General features: G+C 51.8%; 2 protein-coding genes across 21 annotated transcripts in view; one reads left to right on the top strand and one right to left on the bottom strand.

Annotated features, from left to right (window-relative positions):
* WDR25 (WD repeat domain 25) overlaps window positions 1-13771 on the bottom strand; it is a 141325-nt gene extending 127554 nt beyond the window's left edge. For 2 of the 17 annotated variants that reach the window (XM_045452111.1, XM_045452112.1), the window contains exons 1-3: window positions 12651-12954; window positions 11983-12134; window positions 8693-9539 (exon numbers count right to left, since the gene is read on the bottom strand). In XM_045452111.1, the coding sequence (XP_045308067.1) occupies window positions 8693-9499 (807 nt within the window). In that variant the 5' untranslated portion in view covers window positions 9500-9539; window positions 11983-12134; window positions 12651-12954. Of the gene's footprint in view, window positions 1-8692; window positions 9540-11982; window positions 12135-12646 lie in introns of all 17 variants that reach the window. The other 15 variants (XM_045452097.1, XM_045452104.1, XM_045452110.1 and 12 more) reach the window with 14 other exon arrangements.
* The window catches only part of WARS1 (tryptophanyl-tRNA synthetase 1), a 31303-nt gene continuing 27646 nt past the window's right edge, over window positions 13111-16767 (top strand). Inside the window, exons 1-2 of one of the 4 annotated variants that reach the window (XM_045452114.1) lie at window positions 13182-13223; window positions 13600-13627. In XM_045452114.1, coding sequence (XP_045308070.1) covers window positions 13600-13627 — 28 coding nt within the window. In that variant the 5' untranslated portion in view covers window positions 13182-13223. Of the gene's footprint in view, window positions 13224-13519; window positions 13628-13970; window positions 14264-16767 lie in introns of those variants that run through there. The other 3 variants (XM_045452116.1, XM_045452113.1, XM_045452115.1) reach the window with 3 other exon arrangements.

Raw genomic sequence — 16767 nt, 5'->3', positions numbered from 1 at the left:
TCCTAACCGGGCCAATTTTGCAATCTGCATTTTTCAATTACATTAAAAGCATTTTCCCAAATTGCTCTATTCTTCCCTTAATGACACCGGATGAGACTGGATGAGGCTGGTTCCCTGAGGACAGAGTCTGCACCTTCACGCGGCACTGTTTCCTCCCTGTCAGCATCTGGCAGGCACACGGCCCTGCCCCGGGTACAGTGAACTGTTAAAGTTCAACGGAAGGAAGTTTTCAAAGAGCAGACAACACAGTTTGGGTTCTGCCACGGTCTCCTTTGCTTATTCCTCCTGCAACCCAGGGTTTTTTTCTGCAAGGAGAAAGCTTGCAAGGCCCTTCTGGCAAGCAAACGGAAAGTGGGAAATGTCTCATGTGTTGGTCTCGGAAACGTTGCAGCTTTCATATGGGGGAGAGGAGTGTCAAAAAAAAAAAAAAAGAAAAAAAAAAAAAAAAAACAACAACCTTCACTTCCCACGAAGAGAAGGTTCCAGCTCAGGATCTCACAGCAATTCCCAGAGGCTCGGCAGCCCCGCTGCCGGCCAGCCTGAGGCCCTCACTCCCACCCCTGGGACGACTGAGATGATCATGAACTTTCCCCGGACCGAAAATACACAAAAGGTGGGAAGGGAGAGGAGCAAACGGTGTCCAGAAAGAGAAGCATCGGAACACTTGCTACACGAGGCTCCAAGTCCACATGACCACCTGACCTCACTGTGTGTCCCGGGACCAGTGTGTTCCCCTCTCTGGGCCCCTGTCAAAGGAAGACGGACCCAGATGAGCTCTGCACACATACACACGCGCACGCACACGCACCACCCATTCTCTCCTCGCCTTCGCCTAATTACCCTCAGTGCACTGTTAATCATTCACTCCCCAAATACCAAACGCCCACCACCACAGCCCAACCCTCCTCCCCAGCTGTGCGGCTCTCATTTCCAATAGATTTGCCTCGTGCTTGGAATAAATTGCCAATCATCTGCATAATGCCCCACGACTCCTCACTCTGCACATCAAATCATTTCTCCACCTCATTTTGTAAAATCCATCAAGAATAATTCTTTCAAAACTGAAATAAACCTTCACTCTGGCACTTGAACCCATAAATTCCTTGTCTTTGAGTCTGAGATGTATTACTTTCTACAAAGCACATCTAAGATACCCTAATATAATCAGATCCGCTAACAATGATAAATCAACGGGATCCTGTAATACATAAAAATGCAAATCCAAACCACTGTGGAAATCATCTCTTCTCCTTATGTCCCTTCACAGAACCACAAGACTTTCAAGCTGGGACAGAGCCTGGGCACACCACGTGGACAAGGGGCTATGCCTTCCCATCCTTTATTCTCAGAGGCAAAAGACTCAGAGTGTATTTGCTCTGACAGCTTCCCATGTTGTTTCTACACTTTGCCGGCTGTGTGACCACGGACAAATCCCTTAACCTCTCTGGGCCTCAGCTTCCTTGTCTGGAAAGTGGGAGTAAGACCAGCCCTTGCTTCATAGGCCTGTGCGAAGAGGAGCTGGAGAGTCGGGAACCATTCCTAGCAGATGACGAGAACTCAGGGATGGTGAGCTCTCTCCAGCCCCTCAATGGCACTCACTGCCAGAGGCCACAGAGCTGGCAAGCAGCACAGTGAGACCCCCAATCTGAGCCTTCAGCCTCCAGAACAAAATCCTTTCCTTCACACGCATATGGGAAGGGGGCCTGAGACCCATCTGAGCCTGGTGCCGACCTCGGTGGGTGCCTCCTCCTGGCCCCCAGACTCACTCCTGGGCCTCTTCAGGTGTGAAACCACTCCTCCCACTGCTGCCGGACGCCCAGACACAACACGCTCTGAGAGCGGGCAGACTGCTGCCTGATTCGCTTTCTTCGATCACATTTTAAACGTGATCAGTTCAGAGACACGGAGCCAGCCCTCCAGTATATGCTTTCCAAATGTGCAGTTCAAGAAAAGGGAGTAGGGGGGCGCCTGGGTGGCGCAGTCGGTTAAGCGTCCGACTTCAGCCAGGTCACGATCTCGCGGTCCGTGAGTTCGAGCCCCGCGTCAGGCTCTGGGCTGATGGCTCAGAGCCTGGAGCCTGTTTCCGATTCTGTGTCTCCCTCTCTCTCTGCCCCTCCCCCGTTCATGCTCTGTCTCTCTCTGTCCCAAAAATAAATAAACGTTGAAAAAAAAAAATTAAAAAAAAAAAAAGAAAAGAAAAGAAAAGGTACAGGGCGCCTGTGTGGTTTAGTCGGTTAAACATCTGACTTCGGCTCAGGTCATGATGTCATGGTTCGCAGGTTCAAGCCCCACGTCGGCCTCTGTGCTGACAGCTGGGAGCCTGGAACCTGCTTCAGATTCTGCGTCTCCCTCTACTCTCTGCCCCTCCCCTGCTCATGCTCTGTGTCTCTCTGACTCAAAAATAAATAAAACATTAAAAAAAATTTTTTTTTTTAAAGAAAAGGGAGGAGGTAAACAGCTTGGTACAAACAAACCCAAAAACTTTTTGAGTTTTAAAAGTATCTGTCTCAGGAGTACTGACATTGAAACGCTTGGAAAAACATGTATCTATAGACAGACCATTAAAAGATTCACAAACGCAAGAGTTACATTAAGTTGGAGGATTCTGAGTGACTCATCTTCTTTCTTTTTTCTTTTTCTTTTTTCCCTAATTGATCAATAAAGGACCAGGGGAGTCAGGAAAGTGTTTCTTCAGCCCCTCCCATATGCTAGGCACCGAGCTGTATCTCCTCATTTCTTCTACACAGCAACAACCCTACCCATTTACCAGTGAGAAAATGGGGGAATCAGAGAGGCAAGGTGATTTTTCCCAAAGTCACCCAGCTACCAAGCACCAGATAGGGAACAGGAAGTCTCTTGTAACAATAGTGCCCGAGGTTTGCCCATCTATTCAGGCTCCGCTCACCACACGCAAAGCTCTTATTAATTAGCGCAAGCCTGGGTATAAATCAAAGCCCATCTTAACTACATTAAGGCAGCAGAAAAGACGACACCTGTGTATAGCCATGTTCACGGCAGTATTGACCATTTCAAAAACTAAAGCAAGTCATGATGGGAAACAACGCAGATATGACAAGGCAAAGTCTGGGATCGGAGACAGTCCTGAAAATACGTTTGGGGAAAGTTTTGAATAAGGTAGGACAATGCCCCTTACAAACAGCACAAAGGATGGTGGTGGGCGAGGGCAGAATCAAACCGGCACATAGTGTGCAGTGAGCCCAGCTCTGTAAACCCACGGGAACGTGGGGGTCCAGACCAGGAGAGGCCCCCAGTGCCAATGAGGCACCAGCTCGGGGTTAGGATCAGCCACGGTTGCTGTGTTTGCCTTCGCTCCTCGTGTTCTCTGCACCTTCAAAGTTTTTCACAATAAGCTTTTATTACGTTTGTGATCCGAAATGGAAAGGTTTAAGTATCATAGGGAAGCCTGTTATCGAAAGAATTCCTAAAGCAAACCATTTTGTAAAACAAACGAACACCTGATTCATACATTTTACTTAAAGTCCTTCTGTGCTTCAGAACTCCAGGATTTCGATGCATGGACGGTGGTCCCTGGAAGCAGGAAACATGTCATGGGCCTTTGAGAATTCATCTGGTGCCTAGCAGAGGGCTCCGCGTGCGGGGCCGACAGTGGGGGCTGCCTGTGTTTGGCTGCAGCAGGCCATGTCTGTGCTTCTTCCGAGGGCTTCAAAGTCTCAATTCTACCTTTACGTGCGGTGGGTATTCAAACGTGTCGAGCCAAATGAGGACACAGGGAAATGAAAAGAGTATATAAAAGGGTATCCGTGCTGGGATTACAACTGTGAGAAACAGATGCGTGCTACATACAAGGGCAGGAAGGGATCATCAGGAAAGAAAACGGAGCATCAGTGCGGAGTTATGAGTCATTGTTTTATTTTACTTAATTTCTCCAGCTGTAAATTTTTCAAAACCAATATAAGCATATTTTACAGCTCACAGAACATTTAGAACATATTAAAATAAGTATCTTTCCACTGTAATGTACCCAATTGAAATTTATGAATTCCAAAGCTACATTTTAAGGAGACGAAGGAACTGTGGCACTCCACGCTCTTTAGATTAATCAGATGGATTGTGTTGTTTTTCTCTTGATCCGAAAAGAAGTCGTATTTCAGTAAATGTTACCTTGAATCAAGGATTCTTTCACATTCTAGAAGCTTGAGTGAGCTTGTATTAAGTCTTACTGTGCCCCCTAGTGGCGAATAAAATCTATGCACTTCAGAGAAAATCCTTCCCCAAAGGCTGGAAATAAAATCCAAGAAAAATGTTTTCAGTCTTCACTGATCACTTAACATGTACAAAACTTTGTGCCAGGTGCTAAAGATAATATATAAATGGGTCTGGCACGGTTCCCACGTTCAAGAAGCTTAAAATCTACGAGGTGTAGCAGATCTGGTTCATGGCTACGCAGGCAGAAAGAGACGCCACGACGTGGTAAGGAAGGGACAAGACTCCCGGGGGGGGGGGGGGAGCAAACCCGGCAGCACGCGGCAAGTGCCTACTATGATGTGCCAGGCGCCGCCCCACAGAGCTCACGTCCAGAGTTCATCTTTTCTTCACAAAAAGCCAGCGAGGCACACAGAATTATCTTGTCTCCACTTTGCATTACGTTGCCTGAGGTTCAGAGAAGTAACTTGCCCAAGATCACGGAGCCAGTCAGCGGCAGAAGGATTCAAACCGAAGTGCTGTGACCCCGGCCCCCGGGCTCTTCCCTCCTTCCTGATGCAGGGGCGCTCCAGAAGGCACTCTGGCAGACATGAACCGAAAGACGAAAGGCACCCTAGGAAGGGAGCACAGAGCTGGGGCTACCCTGTCGCAGCAACTCTTCTAACCCTCCCCCCACTGCACCTCCCGTCCGCTCTCCACCCGGGACCGGGCCGTAAGAAGCCAGGACTCCCCCCTGCGCCCACAGCCCCGTTCCCACTCGACACTCGGCATCCACACCCCCTCCACCCCGTGGGCCCCCAAGGTCGACCGCGCCACGCAGCCCCGACACTAGGGGTGGGGAGAACACCATCCTGCCTGGGGCTGCACACCAGCTCCACGCGACAGACGACTCCCCTCTCGGGTGCCAGCCCTGCCTGCACCTGGTCCCCAGTCGCTTTTCCCGTGCCGGCTCCTCCAGCCCCTGCCACACATTCGTCACGCTAACAAGTTGCTCAAAATCAGTTTGCCAAATAACTCTGTCACTGAACACTGTCAAATGTCTTAAAGCAGAGAGGATCCTGGCCTGCCCATTTGCATGTACGGCTTTTAAAAGCCCTGCTTTTCCAAGACCCACACGAAGAAGAGGGGAAGAAGAGACACCGACTCCAGCAGCCATGACGGCAACCGCACCGGCCCCGCCAAGGGCAGTTCCACAGCAAACGGCCCGGACCCAGGTCTCAGTGAATCACCCCAAGCAAGGCTTTTCTACCGCAGTCCCTCGGCCCGGGCGCCTGAGCAGCTTCCCAAGCTGGGCCAACTGCGCCCCCTTCTGGTCACGAGGTGTCACAGCTGGTTGGCTGACGCGGCGTCCCCCACGGGAGGGGGGGGGGGCGGGGAACGGGACAGAACATCCCCAGTGCACAGAACCTGGCACACTCATCTAGTCCACAAACACTCACTACACGACAGAACAAACACAACAGCCCAAATCAATGGTTTCACTCAGACGCGCTCCATTTAAAAACTAGAGTGGGGATGCCTCTGCTTAGAAAACCTCAACTTGGGCAAAAGTGATCCAAGCGGGGTCCACGGGGCCCCTCGCTGATGCCACATACAGACCGGTCCCCACAGGACTCCAAGCCCGCCCCTCCCATCAGCAGACACGACCCCTCGGGTGGGTGGGCAGGTGGCAGGTATCCTCTGGACCTGCTGCCCTAAATCCCTCCACCCGTCTCTGCCCACAGCAACCTCCTGATGAGCCGCCTCCTCCTCCAGCCCGTGCTGCCAAACATCTGCCAGACCCCCAGGGTCCTAGAAGGGGGCTGCCAGTGCCCCTCAGGCGGCCCACCTGTAGCCACACTCCCTCCACAAACTGCACCATGCGCCTGGCATTAGACAGGGGGCTGCAGACACTTGTGCCTGGGCATGTGTCCCATCTCAGAAGTGCCAACTGTAGGTCTCATAGACTTGTGTGATCGGGGGTGGAAACAGACTCTGAGAGGTTAAGTGTGTTGCCCAAGGTCACAAAGCTGACCCTGAGCCCAGACCACTGTGACTCCAGCCAGACACGGCCTGGCACCACACAGGCCCACACGAGCCCGCCAGAAACCCCCCAGATGTGCTTCGGACGAAAGAGACAAGTCTGCACTTGGCCCCCCGCGGGCGCAGCCTCTCAGGAAGGAGCGCTGAGAAGCCCCAGCAGCATGGGATTGAACCAAGCCTGTTACAGGGCACACTGGGGACACTGGAAGCCTCCTGAGCCCCCACCCCCACAGGAAAAGCACCAAAGACCCGAATGTAAAGTCCCTGGGCTTCAGACCGAAGGCAGAGCGCAGCACTGTCCCCGAAAGACTCTGTTAGCCCCGCCAGAAGAGAACACAGATAAGTGGGCTCACGACCCAAACTGGTCACTCAAAAATGACAACGATTGGGGCGCCTGGGTGGCGCAGTCGGTTAAGCGTCCGACTTCAGCCAGGTCACGATCTCGCGGTCCGTGAGTTCGAGCCCCGCGTCGGGCTCTGGGCTGATGGCTCAGAGCCTGGAGCCTGTTTCCGATTCTGTGTCTCCCTCTCTCTCTGCCCCTCCCCCGTTCATGCTCTGTCTCTCTCTGTCCCAAAAATAAATAAACGTTGAAAAAAAAAATTAAAAAAAAAAAAAAAAATGACAACAATACCCATCGATTTAGCTTATTTCAAAGCCTCACTGTCCTTAGGTTTCCTTTCTTCATTTCAGAAAACGCCTCCTAGGAGAAAAGCTCAAAACGTAATTTGCAAGCACAATGTCCTGGGCAGGATGGTTCCAGAACAGTAAGAAAATAGAGGGAGGAAGCTGACACTCACCGAGCACCTGGAGGGGTACCTAGCTCTGCGACAGGGTTTTGTAAGTGTTTCGCTCACCTGGTCACATGACACAGGTATGACTGTGCCCTTTACAGAGGAGACACCAGACGGGAAGTGGGGCCAGCCGACCAGCCGACCAGGTGCTCTGTAGCAAGACTGGATCTGAAGCCATGTTCCCTCAACTCCAAAGCCATTTTCTTTCCAGGAAGCATTCGTTCAGCTCGCACTTACGTGGCACCTATTGCATACAGGTGACTTCCTAGGTGCTGCTGAGAGCGAGGGGGAGGGGCTGGAGACAGGTCAGAGGTGCGACGCACCCGCCGCACGGCATACATGAGTACGTAGGGTCTGCTCGCTGGAAGTCTACGTGACGTCAGGAGCTTTTAAGATAAGTAACAACGAGGGGCGCCTGGGTGGCGCAGTCGGTTAAGCGTCCGACTTCAGCCAGGTCACGATCTCGCGGTCCGTGAGTTCGAGCCCCGCGTCGGGCTCTGGGCTGATGGCTCAGAGCCTGGAGCCTGTTTCCGATTCTGTGTCTCCCTCTCTCTCTGCCCCTCCCCCGTTCATGCTCTGTCTCTCTCGGTCCCAAAAATAAATAAACGTTGAAAAAAAAAAAATTTTTTTTAAAAAAAAAAGATAAGTAACAACGAGGGTCACCGGGGGGCTCAGTCGGCTGAGTGTCCGACTTCAGCTCAGGTCATGATCTCGTGGTTCCCGAGTTCGAGCCCCGTGTCAAGCTCTGTGCTGACAGCTTGGAGCCTGGAGTCTGCTTCGGATTCTGTGTCTCCCCCTCTCTCTCTGCCCCTCCCCCGCTCATGCTCGCTCTCTCTCTCTCTCTCTCTCTCAAGAATAAACATTAAAATAAATACAATACAATACAATACAATACAATACAATACAATACAATACAATACAATACAATAGGTAACAATGAGGAAAAAGAGTTTCTGCGGAACCCAGAGGTCCTCCACGGCATCTGCAACCATCCCCTGGTCCGGCCCCTGCCCGCTTCCCTAACCTCAGGACCCTCACCCCCACCAGGCCCCTCAAGACTTCCATGCTTACAGCCAAAGACATCCTTCTGCCGCATCTCACCCCCTTCACCACATGAACCTTCCCCTCCTTCTGGAAGCCTTCACCAAGCCCCCCAAGACCGGGCTGCTGTCCCTCCCGGCGGGTTCACAAAGCACTCGCATCCCACTGAGAGTTTGGTCCTTACACTCCAGAGCCGAGGGTTGGGAGAGCCTCTCCCCTCGTCCACGGCCTCTACCACGAGGCCAGGGACCAGCACGGCACCTGGCACGGAGTTGGCGAGGCTCAACACTCAACGTGGTTCACAGGGGCCCGGGACTCGTCCTGGGCCTGCTTTCCGAAACTCTGATGCCCTCGCTCAGCGACCTCACCCCCCCAGGGCTCCAGCGTGCCTGCGCGTCCTCAGTGTCCCCACGAGGGACAAGGACAAGTACCCTCTGGTGCCCTCGGCGAGGCGGCATCGGGGAAGAGCGGACAAAACGAACCTGCAATCCAAGGTGGGCCACCGAGAACACACTTTCAAACACGACGGAGAGAGTTATACAAATTTCCCCACAGAAACGTGCAGCACCCCTACCTCACTGTCGTGAAGAACAAAATACCCCGGCAGCTTACTCCCAAGAGCCCCTGAAGAAGGGGGATCACTCAAGTCTTACCTTGAAGGTTTTATCCATGGAAGCTGAGAGAAGCATGTGACTCTTGGCGAAGACTGGACACCACTGAATGCTGTTGACGGGGCCCCTGTGGCTTCTGAGGTGGAAAAGCACTTTCCTGGGAATCGTGGTTTCTCGATACGGACTGTCCAAGTATGGCTCAATAAACTCGGACACTCTGGGGGCCACACAGAGAGGGGCCGGGGCACGCCCCACAGAGGGACCCTGTGTCTCCGTCTCTTTACTCTCGCCTGTTTCTGTGCTTAATGCCTGCGACTGTCTTAATCTTTTGGGGGTGTAGGGCACGACACAGTCCTCACACCTTTTCCTCTGAAGAGAGTTGCCATTTTTACCTGGGGTTTCAGATTTGGTTTGGGCACAGGACGATGGCTCGGGGGAGTCGTAAGTTCCCCAGGAGAGTTTCACCTGCTTAAAGCGGGCAGCTGCCAGGGGCACATGGCCAGCTGGCACGTGGCTGGTCCACAGGGAAGGTCGAGGAGGCTTGCCTGTGGGGAAGGTGGCTTCAGGCTCTGTTCTGGGCCACCGTAGCCTCTGGCTGGGGCAAGATCCTGGGTCACTTCTCCAGAGCCGAACCAGGGGGAGACGATGGCCAGCTGGGTCTTCATGAGAACCGTGCTTTGTGGGCAGTGCTGCCCCTTCTGTCACACCTGGGGCTTCTGATGCAAAATCCTGCCCACGAGGTTTGACCACATCAGAGGTGTCCTTCACCTGGCCGGCAGCATTAAAACTTTCCGCAGGCTCAGTCTCAGCCTCTGACTCTGAGTCATCATAAGCCACCAATGAGGCCATTGAAGACACAGTTTCTTGCTATCGTTGGAGGACAAACTACCTAAGACCAAAAAAGTCAAATGTCAGAAAATACACATGGAAGAATATTTACCACCACACGTAATTAAAAGAAAACATGCCACCTAGCAAACCCATGACTGGAAAACTCTAGGAAGAAACACATTAAAAAATGAGGGCTTTTTTGGGGCACCAGGGTGGCTCAGTCGGTTAAGTATCCGACTGGGGCTCAGGTCATGATCTCACGGTCCGTGAGTTCGAGCCTCACGTCAGGCTGTGTGCTGACAGCTTGGAGCCTGGAGCCTGCTTCGGATTCTGTGTCTCCCTCCCTCTCTCTGCCCCTCCCCCACTCACGCCCCCACCTCTCAAAATAAACATTAAAAAAAATAAATCAAAAAACATTTTTTTAAATGAGGGCTTTTCTACATACCAGGCATAACTAGAAGATATATATATTTTTTTCAAATGAAGATTGGAATATCTGGGAATAACTTTAGCAAAAAATTAGCAAGATCTATAGGAAGAAAACTAAAACTTTATTGAAAGACATAAAAGAGGACCCGACTAAATGGAGAGAGGCTGCCTGGACAGAAAGATTCAGGACTTTAAGATGTCTTTCATAAGATCAATTTGGGCCTTTGAGGGTAGGTCTGGAAATACTGAAATGGGAAGAGGTCCAGAACCCACCAAGTGGGAAAAGCATGTCACCCGTACCTTCCTCCACCCCTTGTGCTCCAGTCCCTCCTTTACCCTCGCCCCCCACTGCCTAGATATCCTGTCTCAACAACAAGCCAGCTGGGAAGACAGACCCACAACACAAGACTAGGGTGTTCAAGCAACCAATCCCCCCCAGTTCTGAAGGTGTGATCTGAATCCCCCAAGTTCACTCCAAACACACACTGACACAGCAGTGAATCTCCCCTTTCTAAAAGATCCTTCCTGGGACACCTGGGTGGCTCAGTCAGTTAAGCACTCGCTTGAGCTCAGTCATGATCTCGCGGTTCGTGAGTCTGAGCCCCACATCAGGCTCTGAGCTGACAGTGCAGAGCCTGCTTGTGATTCCGTCTCCCTCTCTCTCTGCCCCTCCCCGACTTAAGCGTGCACGCTCTCTAAATAAACAAATAAACTTTTTAAAAATTCTTTAAAAGATTCTTCCTGAACTTCTGAGCCATCATACACAATAAATTTCTGCCACCTAGTTTCTAGAAAGAAGTACTTCAGTCTGGAGTCCCATTCAATGTTTTTTTATATATATTAAATATAATTTATCGTCCAATTGGTTTCCATACAACACCCAGTGCTCATCCCAACAGGTGCCCTCCTCAATGTCCATCACCCACTTTCCCCTCTCCCTCAACACCCATCAACCCTCTGTTTGTTCTCAGTATTTAAGAGTCTCTTATGGTTTGCCTCCTTCCCTCTCTGTAACTTTTTCCCCCCTTCCCCTCCCCCATGGTCTTCTGTTAAGTTTCTCAGGATCCACATATGAGTGAAAACATAGGGTATCTTTCTCTGCCCCATTCAGTGCTTTTAAGACGAAGCACAGTCAGGAGGAAGACAGGGATGCCCAGCACATCCAGGACAGCAGAAGGCGCAGTGGAGCAGCGCTAAAACTTGGCAACCCACCAACTTCCAAGAACGCCCCACCCTGCCCTACCTTACTGTACCACACTGAACACCTACTCCCACACATGGGGTCAGGTCAGCGCCAGAGATTCCCTCTGGGTCCTCTGTTAAGCCACCCCAGACAGCCTACCACCCAGCTCTTTCCCTGGGCGGTGGGTACCAAAGGGTACCCACCACCTGAAGGGTCCCACTGCCTAACACGTTACGTCTTCATTCAACAAATGTGTGTAGTCTACCTCCTCCAAAACTTGCACCCCCACCTGCAGCCCAATCTAGGCAGGTAAAATGAAACTTCTATAACTGGCCAGTGTATCTCAAGCAGAACTAATGTAAAGGACTAATTATAAACTAACGGACTGTGCCCTGCAAACAACTTGGCATTTCTGTTCTCTACATACTTAACCTGGTCCTGAGGCCCATCCTGATGAGACCTCTCACCTGTCTCCGCTCCTGTGCACAGCACCACACACCACAGCATGCCATTCCTTCCTGTCACAGGGAACCCACCAGGTTCCCACCAGCAGGGTGTCCGTGCCCAGCCGTGAGATGGAATCCCGCCCACCTAGTTTTCTGCAGCGGTCAACTTAAAGAAAAGAGAGGCCGATGGCTGGAATTTCGAAAGAGGTCTACGGCAAAAGATCAGAGAGTAGTGGGGCTGGGGCCCATTAGCCCACTTCCTAACAAGGCAAGGCAGCAAGGACTGAATGAATGCAGAAGGGTGGATGATAAGGCTCCCAACACTACCTGCTTCGTGGACGCGTCGTTCATTTATTCGATATTGATGGAGCATGGGCTACTCACCAAGCCCCACCCCAAGCACACCGTAGCAAGCGACACAGTGAAGGATGCCCCGTGCTCACCATGCTCACATGCCGGCGGGAGAGACAGACCATAATCAGGTGAAATACAGGGTGTGACGCAGTACGAAATCCTAAGGAGAAAAGTAAAACAGGACAGTACAGGTGGCGGTGAGCTTGGGGCTGCAGTTTCCTCTAGGGTGGCCGAGGCAGACCTAAGACAAACGGTGACATCCGAGCGATTAATGCTCTGGAGGAGGTGAGGGAACAGAGGTGGTGAGAAGCACTGGAGAATGAAACAGCAAAACTAATCAAATGGGGCAACAGAGAAGGAGGCAAGGGTGATTCAAGAAAAACACGCAAAAGTGGAAAAGAATGGGAAACATCAGGAACAACAGAAACTTTGGGGGGGGAAGTGCTGCCTTTTTTGTTTCTAAGGCAAATGGGGAAAAAAGGGAAAATATTTCATGGTGTGGGGACGTTCAACTAAGACAAAGAGGTACAGGGAGAAAGGTAAGAGCATTGGAGAAACGAGGCTACAAAACGGGGGAGTGGCCCTGAGAGTCACTAGCACGTCAGCTCCACGAGGACAAGACTCCTTGTGTTTTGTTCACTGTTTGATCCCCAGCATCTAGAAATATTTGTGAAATGCAACCTGGTGGGAGGGGGGCACAGAGAAAAGTAAAAGAAATAGGATATTCTCCTTCAACAAACATATCCTGATTACCTACTCTGTGCCAAGCCTTATGTTGGGTCTGGTGTGTACAGCGATTAAACACAGAACACGGATCCTGCGCCGGAGGCTACAGACCGACGAAGGCAACAAAGAAGATACGACCAGAGATGGGTTTTGAAGGATGAATAGAAGTTAACCGAGCTGTCAAGAGCTGGAGGTGAGGCTGGTCCAGAGCACCGCGCATCCGGAAGGCAGCAGCGATGAAGGACGGGCGAGGGACGGAGAAAGGCCCGCGCTGAGGGGTGTGGTGCTCTCCGACAGCCGCCGCCGCCGCCGCCGCCACCGCGGGGTTCCAGCCCCCTCCCGCCCCGGGGCCCGCCGCTCACCACACGCACCGGAAGCGCTCGGTCCTCCCGGAGGCAGTCCCGCCGGCACACCGCAGCCCAGTCGCGTTCCGCTGGTGCCGGGGCCTCCAACCAATCACCCGCGGCCTCCGTCCTGCCCCCGCGCGAACAGCCAATGAGGGTGCAGCCTGGCCGGAAGTGGTTCCGGCCGGAAGGAGTTTCCAAGGACGCCCAGGAGGCCGTCCGTGGCTGAGCCGGCGGTGCTGAAGGGCCCGGCTGGGCCGGTAAGTGAGGGGATGAGGGAGGGCGGGAGGCCGGGGCGGTGCCGGAAGACCTGGCCCTCCCGGAGCCGCCTGCAGGCGAGGGCCCGGAGTATCCTCCTCAGAGCCCGGCTCGCTGCCCGCCGGGTTCTGGCACCACGAGGGGCGCGGAGGCTGGCACGGCGCCCCTCGCCCCCTTCCTCCCAGCGCCGGCGTCCCCGTCTGTCGCCCACTCCTGCCGGCACCGACCCTGCATCGTCTCCTACCTCTTCCCTTTCCCCATGGCGAGAAGCCCCCACTTTTAACGGGGCTCTGCCACGTGCCGGGGGCTTTGCCTCTGGTATCGTACTTAGTCCCCTCCACGGTAAAGTTAGGAGGCTTCTTTATGCCCATTTCACAGATGAGGAAACCGAGGATGAAGCAGAGAGGTAATGTGACTTGCCCAAGGTGTTGAGATGCCCGAGCTGGGATTGAAACCCAGGCCCGTCTGACCCCAGAACTCATGATCTTTCCACTGCATTGCGCTGCCTCGGTGAACACCTGCAGGGAAGGCACAGTCGCCGTTCGGCCTCTCCACGGCTACACATAACACTTACTCACACTGATGCTTGGGTGGGGAAGAGGAAGAGGGTGGAGAGGTTATACGGAGGCCAGTCTAGGGTATGTATGGGGTGGCTGATGCAATGACCGGCTAACGACTCGTTTCTCAAGAGGGTTTCATTGGTCCCCACCCACCCCCCTCCCACCCCACCACCCCACCCACCCCTGATTGGACAGTCTCCTCAAAGAGGTTGGTCAAGAATCTCAAGTGTTTCCCAGAAACTGAGTGATTTCTTTAAAAAAAAAAAAAAAACAAAAAACCCTACGTGCAAATAGCTGAAGAGTGGGGTAAACAGGAAAAAAAAAAAAAAAAAAAAAAAAGAGAAGAGCCTTTTACTAAAAAGGAAACTGAAAGAAACAGGGGAAGACTATTAAAGAAGACCGCTGGCTGTACAGGGCAGTCTCAGCTCCTCAACTGCCCGGCGTGACCAGTGGCCACCTCTGCAGTGTCTCCCACAACCTGGGTATGTATTGCCATCTTTGCCAGGCTTGGAGCTTATTGGTATTTTTTGCCAGCCTTTTACCAAAGTGCTGGAAACCCGGGCTGGGGCGGGGCAGGGGAGGTGAGGAGTGGTCTCTCCCAGAATCAGGGCTTATTGAGCGTGCATCGTATTTCATCCCGTTGGCCCCAGTTCATGTGGTTCACGGCTTCCCCAGGGGATGGAGATCTCGGGGGAGCAGTTGCCTGTCTGGATTTATAGCTTGGCTTGCCACACTTTTGTGTTGGCTGTCCTGTGTCTCACTGACGAGGACTCCTTACACCGTCGGTACCCTAACGTGTCAGCATTCTCATTGTGACACGCCAGTTGTCTTCGGCCGGCTTCTTGTATGTTGACGTCTTCTTTGCGTCACGTACGTTTTATTTGAAGGGGAGATTTGAAGATCACGTACATTTTATTATTTGAAGGGGGAAATTACCTCTCTTCCCCGCGTTTAACAAAGAAAAGGTGGACATAATCTGTCCCAGGGTTCCAAGTGTTAAAGAACTCCTTGCTCTACCGGTCACTTTCCTGTCCTCTGAGAACAACAAAGCTGTTGTCACCCACACTCCGGGGCCAGGATGTGAGGGATGGTAACCCACCTCCTGGTGGTATTCCAGGCATCCAGAAACTCCTGGGTCGTCTGCTCTTCCCGGCTGCTCTAGAATTGGCTGTGTTTGTGCCCCCTTTCCCCAGATTGCAGAGTGTTCTGATCCTCTGTGAGATGATTTCATTATGGCCCAAGTCCTGTTTTTCAGTTAAAGAGTTCTATTACTTTCTGTTCCTCACCCCCAAAAGCAGCCAGTTTCCTCAGGTGCCTGCCCCTCCGGAACAACGGAACCTGTCAAAATGAGCACAAGATTCAAGTTCTCTAAAAAGAGGAATTGAGAATTAATTTTTAAGAGCTCTTGACTTTTTCTTTAAAGGTGCACTGTGGTCTGCTATGGAGTATGCAGTTCTGCTCTTCCCAATACTTTTTTCGGAGGAGATGATAGATTACTCAACAGATGATAGCTTTGTTTCTTTGCTTTAGATCGTAGGATTTGTTAAGCAGATAAAACAACTCTCCTTAAGAAAGATTCAAGGCTGCCTGGGTGGCTCAGTTGATTGAGCGTTTCACTTTTGATTTCGGCTCAGGTCCCAATCCCGGGGTCGTGGGATCGAGCCCCGAGTCAGGCTCTGTGGTGAGCCTGGAGCCTGCTTAAGATTTTCTCTCTCCCTCTGTCCCTCTCTCCCCCACCCACCTCTCGCTCTCTCTATATATACATACAAAGATTCAAAGCCCGCCTCGCAGTTTAAGCAGTAAACACCAAGACAGTTGTCTGTACGCTTTTGGCATCTCAGACCCCGTTGTAGAAGTAACCTGGATACTCTGGAACCTGATTGCTCTGCTGAAAACCATGCATATGCTAGCGTGCATGTCATTTCAGGCATGCTGAACTCTGGGGTGAAAACCTCCAAAGTTGAGCTTCATTCTAGATCATGTCAGCTAGATGGGAGAGAAAAGGACAGCGTGCACATGAGACGGTGGTAGATGGGTGGGTGCCTGAAACAGAAGAGGTTTTGTTCTGTTGTCTCATCACCGAGGTTGCATCATACACACACGCACAGTTTATCGTGTGGGTGGTTCCCATGCACAAGAGCGGGGAGACCTCATCTGCTGTTGTCTCATCAGATTTAGCTCCCGTGTGCTTCTTCTCAAATGGAATTTTGCTATGGGAAGACATATTTTTCCCTACATTATGGACCCTAAGCACAGACTCCATTCATCTAGCTGATTCTCTACAGTAATCTGCTCCATTGTAGTGGGGAGATTATCTGTCCAGGCCTCACCCAGTTGTCCTACCTGGTGCTTTCCTTAGGAATTTTTTAGGGGTAATTCTGATCTGTACTTGCTTTTAGCCCTACTCACAGACTTTAGAACCTTACTGCTGTCACCAGTTTCCTTTTATGGCAGGCACCATGTGTTTGGAAGGACCGGGATAAACCAAAGGGAATTCCAAAGAGAGTGACCAGGATGGTAGGCAGATGTTAGTAGTGGGGAAAGAAACCAAACTGGGAGTGTGAAACCTAGAGTAGGTGCCATGCCATCAGCCTGGCCCTTCCCAAATCCTGGCAGGCTCAGCTCCATGATAGGATGCTAAAAATGAGGCTGTTTAGGGGCGCCTGGGTGGCTCAGTGGTCAAGCGTCTGACTTCGGCTCAGGTCGTGATCTCACGGTTCGTGAGTTTGAGTCCCGCATCGGGCTCTGTGCTGACAGCTCAGAGCCTGGAGCTGCTTCTGATTCTGTGTCTCCCTCTCTCTCTGCCCCTCCCCCACTCACGCTCTGTCTCTCTCTCTCTCTCTCAGAAATAAATAAATGTTAAAAAAAATTTTTTTTAAATCAATTTGCCAAAGTGGCATATTTTAAAAAAAAAAAATGAGGCTGTTTAAAGTCCACATGGGGGAAATCTACCTTAAAGTGGGAAAAGCACTTGTGAAGATAACAT

The sequence above is a fragment of the Leopardus geoffroyi genome, chromosome B3 (genome assembly GCF_018350155.1).
Source record: "Leopardus geoffroyi isolate Oge1 chromosome B3, O.geoffroyi_Oge1_pat1.0, whole genome shotgun sequence".
NCBI classification, from domain to species: Eukaryota; Metazoa; Chordata; class Mammalia; order Carnivora; family Felidae; genus Leopardus; species Leopardus geoffroyi.
Note: the sequence above shows the minus strand (reverse complement) of the source record. Positions and strands in the feature narration are given on the sequence as shown.